General features: G+C 42.3%; 1 protein-coding gene across 1 annotated transcript; it reads right to left on the bottom strand.

The window, feature by feature from the left end:
- Window positions 1-4,440: 4,440 nt before the first annotated feature.
- On the bottom strand, window positions 4,441-10,537 carry LOC139217077 (carbohydrate sulfotransferase 12-like). The gene is made up of 5 exons (XM_070848358.1): window positions 10,471-10,537; window positions 6,951-7,670; window positions 6,068-6,220; window positions 5,742-5,921; window positions 4,441-5,040 (listed from the first exon to the last, which is right to left on the bottom strand). Exons 2-5 carry the CDS (start codon window positions 7,314-7,316, stop codon window positions 4,492-4,494), a joined length of 1,248 nt encoding a protein of 415 aa, XP_070704459.1. The 5' UTR covers window positions 7,317-7,670; window positions 10,471-10,537; the 3' UTR covers window positions 4,441-4,491.
- Window positions 10,538-10,900: the final 363 nt, after the last annotated feature.

Here is a 10,900-nt window from a genome sequence, read left to right as displayed (position 1 = left end):
AGAAGGTGCTGACTATCCTGCCCCCCCCCCCTCCCTTAGTATCATGTAGATATAAAATGAATGAAGATAAAAAGTGCATTGTACATAAACTGCTGGCCCAAAGGCAGCGTAAAGCAGTCATAGGTTATCTGACGAGTCCAAACAATATTAAATACACTCATGTAGCATCAGTACTAACATGATTATAAATGCCTGTACTAAATCATCGTCATAAATATGGGTTACATTTTCTAAATGTGACCACAAGAGAACAACTAAAATGATAATTTTATGGTCATTTCTGTTTGTTTCTCATCGTTGCCATTCAGCAGCTTGAGTCTAATTTGAAGATATTGACATGGAAGTATCACATTTGCCTTGACATGTGTCATGATTCAGCTCCAGCGGCGCACACGTATAGAAACACCAAAAATGCTCCTTATCAATGCAGTTATTAAATTTTTATAATACACTTACTTCTAAGTAATCACACTAATGTACTATGTTCAAACTAATAATGATTACACAGACGTTAACGTCGTCCTTAAGCCACAAATTGTATGTAGTTTCCCCACCCTGGCCATTGGAGGGCAGTGTACACTCATGATTTGAAATGTTCTCATTTGTCACATTTGAGATAAAAACTCCAAATAAAACAAACAAACCTGACAGCTGTGTTTCTGTTTATCTCAAGGATTAAACTGCTACTGGCATCACCACTGACACTTGTAAAAGCCACTGATATCATGGCATCTGTCTTGTTCTGTCATTTGTCTGCCTGCTAGTCCTCCACGAATGCAGCTTTGCAGTTTGATATGTTTTGATTTAATAGAATGTTGCAAAGTGATTTCTTATAGCTTTGTGAGCACATTTTGTATCATCGTTAATTACTTAATTAAAGGTAGCACAGGGGAAAATAACCTTCATCCACAACTGTAAAAAAACCTTTGGAAAGGTTAGTGGATGGGAAGCCAGTGAGGGATCTCATCCATTTCCCAGATCTTGCCGCACACACACAGCTTGGTCTGTCTCTAAAAGGTCTTGTGATGAAGATTCTGACAAACACAACATTTTGATGAATAAAGACAGACTTTGAAAATGACACGGAGGGTAAATAACTGTGTTTTTGTGTGATAGCTTTAGCATTTTCCAAAGCTTTTTTTCTGTTAACTTTGACTCCATCAGACTCCTAAAGGAATTTGTTTGGTGTCTCACTTATGCTTCAAATCATACACATACAGTTCACCGTCATGGATGTATCGTGACGGTTTCTGGGCGCTAGTTTGGCATGTTAACTTTTCAGATAGAAACATCAAGAGGTTTTCGTGAACTGGCTGAACTGGTGACGTTTTCCCATCCTCTTGTCCTGATACTTGTTAGCTTCTTCCCCCATCCCTGTAAGGCTTTCATGACGATCCTCACTACACAAAGTGATTATTCTCTTTCATTGCGTTGAGACAATACCATGATGAATTATTCTCTGGGCGACAGCTCATAACATTTTAATATGGCAGGTCAATATGAATTTTGTGCCTATTTTTTCATATGAATTGTAAAGTGTCATTATGTGATATATTGCCAAGTTAGAATGGATAATCCTTCTTTAATTCACTTGAAACAAGTAATTTGCACAAAGACAGACTATTCATTTTTCCATCATGCACCATAACCTTTATTTCTCTTGTACAAAGATCAGATGATGCATGACGCCGTAACACTGATGGAAGTGAATGAATACTCTGCATTTCCTCATTTATGAGGGAAGGTTTGTCACACTGAAAAGTCTCTTATGACTACATTTTTACAAAAACATGAATCACAAAAATAGATTTTAGGTTTTTGGTCTGTGACACTATTTAATGTTAGGAATTGGCATGAGGTCGAAATGTAGGATGAGGCTTCGATGCTGCAGCTTCAAACCTTTAAGCTGTTTAAAGCATGAATGCTGTTGAATCATCAGGTCACTGAGGACAAAAACAAATGCACATCAGTCACACTCTTTAACCTTCCTTAAAAATGATTTTCCCTTTACAAAAGCTCCGTGTACTCATAGGGTTTATTCTGCCAGTAAATAAACTGTTTCTTTTTGCCTTACAAAACGATTCAATTCAGCCGAGAACATAAGGAACATACAACAAAAGAACACAGCAAAAATTCAATAGATATGAAAATCTGAGAATCCAAACACTGGTGAGGTGGGAGTGTGTGATGACAAGGTGTGTTTCTTTTTTTCTTTTTTCTTTTCTTTAGCATGGATCTGTTTTTCTGTGTGCATATTTAAACCTACATGGAAAAACACACCAAGTGATGATGACGCACTTGTAGGAAAACCAGCCATAGATGATATAGAATTCCAGCCTATTCAAGTGATGTTAAGTCATAAAGGGGTCAAAGTTTGACACAAACCACGACGCTGCTGATTCGATTCCATCCGACGACCTTTGTTGCATGTCGCCCCCCCACTCCACCTGTTTCCTGTCTGCTTCTTCACAGTCACGCTGTCCAATAAAGGCGTTAATACCCCAAAAAAAACACATCTTTTGTACACTTATCCAAAACAAATGGACCAAAAGACAGTGAAACAACACAGAGTCAATAGCGTGAACATGTACATCTTAGTGACTTGCAGACTAATGTGGCACAGAGCATGTCCATGACATTACGTACAGTACAGACCACGCAGGAATCCTGCGTGTTAAATAATACACAGAGCGATCCGCTGGACACGATCACAAATGACAGAGTCCTCACAGAATCACACAAATTCTCATAAAGACAGTTAGGAAGTTCTGCTGACGCGCTCTGTTGTTTGCTCTTCTTGTGGCGTTGCACAGCTCTCACTGTTTTGTGTTCAAAGTAAAAATTAAGTCCGTCTACAAAAATACTTTTTTTTGCTGTGTAAACGTTTGCAACCAAAGGCACTATCTTATCTTCCCACTCTAGTCATATAAAACATGTAGCCCACTCCATGCCCCGATCGTGATGTGATTAATCCTGACTCTAACCATGATCAAACCTTTGCTTGGAACCTCTGACATCTTGCACCAGCTGTGCTTGACATGCTAGCATCAACCAAACTTGTGGAGTGATGTATCTTGCATAAAACATTGCGCATACTGAGAAACACTCCTTGTCGGCTTCACGTAACGTGTTCAGCTCCTTGCTACAAAATACTAGGTGGGGGAACAACAGCACTGTTGCAGTATCCAGGGTTACCCAATGAAGCTCAGTGTTAACAACTGCGGTTTGTGCACGAAAACTCAAATGTTATCAAATCATCGCCATCACACCGTCATGGTGAAACAAGCAATAAAAGAAAATGTTCCCTTTGGAAAACTGTCTGTTTCAATAAACAGAGGCTCACCTGTGTACATGCAGCTGAGACGACAGCAGAAGAATGTTAAAACTCCAGTTTTAAGCCTCAAAGACAAGCCGAGACAAATCCAGCTATGTAGTCTCATGTTTACTAAAGCTGCTGTGCTTCTGTATGATGAGGCTACAATATATATATATATATGTATATATATATATATATATACACACACACATATATATATATATCCCTGGTCAAATAAAGCAAGCTGCTAAGAAGTGTTTCTGTTAATATGATTTAAAGGACTTCTCCACACTGAAAACTAAAGAAGAAGCAGCAGTGGGGTTTGCTGTTAAGGTGGTGCAATATGTGTTACATAACACAGGGGTGTCTTCTAATTCTGTATTTCTTAGGTATAAAATAATTCTACCTGTTTCTGATGTTGATAGCAGTCATTAGTATGCTACCCCCCCCCCCCCCCAACATAAAAATCCCTTTAATGCAGAACATAAACACTGCACGTGCACAATGTGAAATAAATTAGATGACAACAAACACTCCAGTGCAACTACATTTCTAGTAAGACCTTGTTTTCACTAACCTGCCCCGGATTTTGTGACCTCTGCATCTCTGGTGGTGGTGTCAACAACCAGAGGGCTCTCTGTGACATCACAAACATAAAAGTATGGCTCTGAGACATCACTTCAGCTAGGTATGTTTCAAACATCCAGCTTCAAAACCTGCGCGATCATCACAGTCGGTCACGACACAACTGTGACACCACAAATGACAATGGCAAACATCGACGTGACATCAAAGTTGGGAGTGCAAGACACCGGGCGCCCAGTTTTGAAATAAGGACAACACTGAATGTGCGACATCTTAGGGACACGTTCTGTTTGGAAAAATCCGTCTCCTCAGCTGTCTCAGTCTAGCTTGTGTGCTTCTTGTAATCTTTGTGATTTAAAAAGAACAACAATAATGCATGAAGGCTAGTACCTGATGTCACCCCATTCGTGTGCTTCCTTAGAGTGTCCTAAATAATGTGCACATTCAGTGCAGAATAAACCAGACTGGAGAACACGTCTGCCAGGCCCAGACTGTTGTTGGAGTGTGACATTATTTCATTACTAAAAAAACATTGTGTGTGTGTGTGTGTGTGTGCGTGTGCTGCTGTGTCGGTCTTGTAGAAACATGAGTCACTCATTTAGGATTGAATCTGGTCTGTCGTAGCCGAAGAGCCTAAAGTCAGGTTCATAGAGCTTGTAGAGTTCTCTCCGGGCCTCGACAGGCACTGTGCTGAACCAATCAGCCTCCCAGCTGCTGGCTGTGAGGTTCCTGTGGGAGGTGGGGAACTCCACCACATTGTCCACCCGCAGCTGGCGTAGTAGGTGCTCGGCATCTTCCTCTGCCGTCTCCAGGTGGCCCACAAAGTCATACTGAATCTGACATGGGTGGCAAAGCCGATACACCTGCCGCCAGTGCTCATTGAAGGGCATCTCCTTCTCTGTCTGAGGGTCCAGGAGGTACTGGATGAAGTGGGAGAAGGAGGGATGCACACCCACACCAAACGCCTCGTCCACAGAGGCAGGAGGTGTCGGCTGGTTGGCGTAGCGGCGCAGCATGACCTGCGCAAATCGCCGATAGAAGTCCTCGTTGCGCAGCTCAAATTTATTCCGGTAGGCGGAGATGAGACGCACAAAGGGGTCGCGCACAAAAAGAAACTTGGTATACTTCTTCAGCTTCACCTGCAAAAATGAAGTAAACTTGTGTTAACACATAACATATAGCATCACACATATAATGGACAATTAATTGAGATGGGGAACGCATGGTCAATATTGACTATGGCCATCTTGGTGACATTTTTCTAATGGAGAGAACAGCCTGGAGCAGTTCCACCGAAAACATCTCAAAAAATAAAAGTTTTGTTCTTGCGTGGGAGGCACATAATCAATAAGAGCGAATTAAAGCCCGCAGATGTAATTAAATGACGCTGATATCATGATGTGACACTAGCAGAGGTAAGTTAAAACCCAGATGCACTGCTGGCTGAGGTGGCGGTCACAGAAAAATGCTTTGCTAAATGTGTCTGCGGCAAAAAATGCATGTTTGGGCAAAACACCTCAGCTCAGACACTTGAGAGTGATTAGCTGTTACTGCGTCACAAAAGAAAACATCCAAGAGAGGAGCTCATACCAGTCACACTGCATTTGATGTTTCAGCAGGTGTTACTTTCACAACATTTCACTAAAATTCCAAACAGTTGCAGTCGTGAAGCTCTGCATTTGAGAACAATGCCAATTCACCAGCACAAAGCCTCAGCATGCAGCACATTTAACAAAAAACAGCAATGAATGATGAATCATACTAAACTGTGCTACTGATATACTTTCTTATCATTATCATAATATTATTGTACAGAATGGAGCATAGTATTTGAACTGACCTTCATGAGGTGCCTTGCAAACTTGCCGTAACGTTTCCAGAACTTGTTGAAGGTAAAGTGCATGCTGCTGTTGTGGACCAGGTCCCTGGGGATGGCCAGCGGGTCTCTCTGAGGAACGCCGTCCTGCAGCAGGCTTTCACTGAGGACGATCATGATGCGCTTCCAGTTGCTGCACGCTACCTGGGGACGGGACACATGGGGAAAAGGACATGAAGGGTAATAAAGATGAACAGAACTTACAGTACGAGAGCTTTTAACATGCAGACTTGCATCATAAGTACACTTTATGTTACCAAAAGGATTGACGCGTGTAGGCGTTTGCGTACCTTGGGGACATAGCAGTAGATAATACCGTGCCTGTCGTCCACAATAAGGTGATCCAGCTCTTTGTTGGGAATGTCGTCAAACGAGCGGTTTTTGCCAGGAAATACCACGCTGTCGTTAGCGCACATCTCCTGCAGTAACCTCCTCCGCTGCTCCTGGTTACGCCATTCGATAAAGCACAGACATCTTTGTTATTAGCAGTTGAAATGATTTTCTTACGGTGCAAAAATAAATGTATACAAATGAATCAGTGGATGGCTAATTAAAGGAGACATTCAGGAATTCAAAAGCTATTTAATGTACATATAAATGGATTTATAATGAGTGGGCATCAAATATGTGGTCAGAATCATCATAGTCTTTACTTTAATCAATAGCTCCTGACCTTAGGGCCCTCTACACCCACACAGGTGTTTCCACTTATTGTGGCAGTGCAACAGTTAATAAGAGGGCCAGAGAGATGTCAATCAAACACAGTGTTTACACAGAGAAATAAGCTCTTTGAAAGAAATTCAGGGTCTGTTAGAACTCATGTTGGGACTGTAGAAATGTTAGAACACATATTGTTCTGCATGTGAGTCCACAGGTCTGTCATGGCAGACGTTTTGACCTCTATAGCAGGAAAACCAAAGAAGGAGATAATGACGGCTCTAAAAAACGATTCAGATCTATTTATCTAGCCATGCAACATGCAGCCGGCGTAAATGGAATGCAGCCCCTATAAAAGTTATTATTTATATGTGTTTTTCCTGCTATGACGTGTAAAAGTGTCTTCTGTGACTATGCATTCAATTAACCCAGCCCACCCTAACAATTAAATATGTAATGCTACTAGTACTGTTTCTATTGAAGACAACCATAACAATAATACTGTCAGGTATTAACCTGTCTCTCACGGAGCTCTGCTGCCACTGGAGTCAGGTGAATCTTCCACTCCCGCCGCGGTATATACCGTTCCTCCGCTTTCTCTGATTGGTTGCTTGTATCAGCTGGGGCGGGGTCTGTGGGCTCACCAGTTCCTGGCTCTAGGAACTGATTGACGAAGGCATCGATGTCAGACAGGAAGGACGGGGTTCGGGAGGTTTGAGGCCGCTGCTGGGGAGCGGGGTGTGGGACTTTGGGGCCAGGTGAGACGGGAGTGTGCAAATACAGATGGGAGGCTCCGACGTCATCCCAGTAGATGATGATGAGAAGGATCATGAAGGCCGAGCCCAGGACGACAAAAATGCGGAACATCCTGGACGTTCCCATAGTGACTGTTGCTTGCTACAGGATCACCATAGCAACTGACTATGACTTTACAGGGTGTCTGTAAAGTGCAGCATCACTATGGCAGCAGATTGATATAGTTACCTGGGTCTTTTTACGTTATCACCAGGGCAACAGATTGGAGTTATAGGGTTCTTGCTACAGGGTCACCATGGCAACAAAGTCACGGTCCAGGAGCTCTCTCTCACCATGGCAATAGATAGATGGCAGCTATAGTGGAGCCTGTGGTTGGATGGGGCTTATCATGATGCTGGTGCACTGCAGGAGTGTGCTGTGCGGGAGTCTAACTGACCATCCAAGGATTAACTCTCACCTCTGCTCCATGTCTGCAGCAGCCTGCACACAGAGACAGCACACAGTCATGTATTTCATCTTTCTCAGAAGTCCATTTCTAAAATCAGATTATGCGCTTGCCTCATCGTTGGCTTGCAAAAACATTTTTAACAGACATTTGTCAGCAAAACGTCTGACTATGTTGCAAGTTTGTAAGCACATCTGATGAGAAGAAACACAACAGAGGGTGGAACAGAGACACTTTGATGAAAACCCGACTTAAAAATAAAGAGGAATACACAGACCAAGGCCGTGCACCAATTATTCACAAGTGCTGGTGAATTCCTACCTACGAAGAATATCATGTCTCCAAAAGCATCCAGAGTTCAAGGCAAGAATAAAAACAAAGGAAAATTGGTCTTTTAATATTCCTTCTCTTCTGTAAATAAAAACAGCTTGAAATCCAGCAAGTCTGACAGTTTATTGCCTCAAATTTCTGACAAGGTATGAACTGAATTTCTCCTTCATCTCTCTGAGTTGACTTAACTCTACTCCCAGCAGTAAAATCACAGGTGGTTGTCAAATATCTGCATGCCAGCGGCCTCCATAGACCATACAGTAATAGCTTTTGCATTGCACAAGTATCCTGCTGTACCCATACCAGGCTTCCTATGGATTATGGTGAAACATCAGCACACTTTAATACTGAAGCCCCTCTCAAGAAATAAGAGCCCTTATGTTCACCTTTGAAAAAGGGCCAATAGCAAATATTTTACACACCTAACTATGACATGTTCTGCATGGACAAACACACACTGAAGCGGACTGTGCTCATGCAATAGCCTATAAAAAAACAGCCTTTTCCTGAAAAAAGAGGACCTTCTAGGCCTGAAGAGGCCCAGAAGACAAACAGCGTCTGTTCTACGTTACCTCAATCACAATTCATCTTTCCTAATTCCTACTTTATCTCTAAATTCCACTCCAGTCCATCCTCTCCTTCCTGTGCAGTTTTTAAAAGTCGCTGGGCGTCACTTTTCCATTCCGACACTCTTCTAAATTTGGCACTCTCGTGCAACAGTCCGCATATTATTTCCTCTTTCCTGGAGCTAAGAGGGGACCATTGACATGGAAAATCATCATTCCTCTCTCCAGAGGCTCCAGACTACACTCCTCTTCCTCTCTGCACACCAAAGCCTGTATTGCTGCCGTATAATGTGCATCTAATCAGACATATCAGGGGCAGAAGACATTACGATCTTCTGTCAGTGGTGGAAAGTTAATTTACTCAAGTGCTCTAATTAAGTACAATTGAGGTCATTCAGTATTTCTATTTTATGCTACTTCACAGTAGAAATATTTAAAATGTGTTTTTGCTCCATTACGTTTATCCGACTGGTTGGAACTTAAGACTTTTACACAGAAAACATAGGATCATCTCATAAAATGTGATGCATTCTTGTGGATTAGACAATTTAACCAAGGCTGCAACTAACAGTTATGCTCATTATTGATTAATCTGCACAGGATGGATTTATTAAATGTCTAGTTTTTTCCTAAATCTAAACATATTGATCATAAAATCATGGAAGACCAAGAAAAGCAGCAAAGTTTCACTTTTGGCATTTTTCTGAATGACTTAAACTCAATTGTTAATAATTTATCAACCAACTGTTTCAACTCTAAACACATAATTTAGCATACAAACACACACAAGAGCCATATTTCTGCCCTTGGCTACTTCCACTGTTCATACTTGATGTGTGCTTTGTTAATAATCGTTACATACATATACTTAAAGTACCAAAAGTAAAAGTACTCATAATGCAGAATGGCCCATTTTAGAATAAAGCACATAGTAGCATTGGATTATAATTATCGATCATTAATGTCTTCATCGCTTTAATGATGCAGCTGGTTAATTTAGAGCTAATTTTAATTGATGTATATATTGTATATGTTACACTGCTGGGTAGATTGTGAATTTCCCCTTGGCTTCTTGATAAAATATTTGATTGATCATTTTTTATACTGAGTATATCTGAAACTGCCGACAGATTAATTAAAAAGTAAAAAAGTACTGTTTATAACACTGACAGGAGCTGGAGCTGGAGGTAGATATTTAAAGGGCTGTTTCACCGCTTTATCCCCACATATTGGTTGAATGCTTCAGCCTTGTTGTCCACAGAGTGCGCAGAGGTGGAGTGAGTATTTCTGTACTTCAGTAAAAGTACAAATACCACATGGTGGAACAAGCAGGGGCAGTGTACTCACTGGGTATTTCTATCTTCTGATACTTCACACTTCTACTCAAGAAATACTGTAGCCTACATTATGTGACGACGGACACGTTAAAGATCATATTTCCCGTTTATCTGCCTCATAACTCGCCCACCTTTGTAATATTCACCCCCCTCCAAGTCAAACAGGGGGTAAACATCAAATAAAGACCCGTAAAGCAGCCCGAGTTGAGCCTGTGGCAGATATATCACACCGTCCTGTCCGCTGCAGCCGCCAGCGGATGCCAGACCGGACACAATGTAGCCTTTGACGGGAGAGCAGCGCCGCGGGGACTGCCTGTTCCTCACACCGGGGGGGCTTTCGGCATGCGGCTCGGTTCATTAAGAGCTGTTGGTCAAAAATATGATGCTGAGTGGGAAAAGACGGCAAGGAGCTTCCGCACAGCCCAGTGGTTTTATCGATATGCGCTGACAGGCAGCGGGGGACTAGATGTTAAAGTGCCGCTCGGCGCTGGAGCAACAAAAAAGTCGCGACTGGACTGAGAGCTACAGTGTTGTGTTTCTTTCTGCATTTCTTCTTAATAACAACAAAGACGAGTGAGGGGAAAAAAACAGCATCTTCTCACCTCTTTTCGTGCCCGCGAGCTCCCAGCGCCGCGTCAGCTGAGCCTGCCTGCGATGTGAACCCCGTTTTCTCGGAGATGGAGCGGGAACTCGCGAAGTATCGCGAGAGGATCGCGGCTGAGGTTTCTGCAGAGTGAGCTCACAGTGGGGGGAAAAATTCACTTTTCTGGGTCAGCTCCAGCATAACATGTCTACACTCAGGGATGATTTATGTAGACAGTCTCTCTCCCACTCCCCCTCCTCCTCCTCCTCCTCCTCCTCTTCCTCATCTCCTCCCTCTCCTCCCCCCATGTTCCCTTGCTGAAAATAACCCGCTCTACCTGCAAAAACAAATGTCATCATTCAAAATAAAAAAAATGAAAAAAAGAGCAAAAGAATAATGATGAGGAAATGTGGCTGAGAGGATCTGTGAGTCTATTACTGTTGCCTCAG

The sequence above is a fragment of the Pempheris klunzingeri genome, chromosome 17 (assembly GCF_042242105.1).
Source record: "Pempheris klunzingeri isolate RE-2024b chromosome 17, fPemKlu1.hap1, whole genome shotgun sequence".
Lineage (NCBI taxonomy): Eukaryota > Metazoa > Chordata > Actinopteri > Acropomatiformes > Pempheridae > Pempheris > Pempheris klunzingeri.
This window is presented reverse-complemented; position numbering and strand designations above follow the sequence as displayed.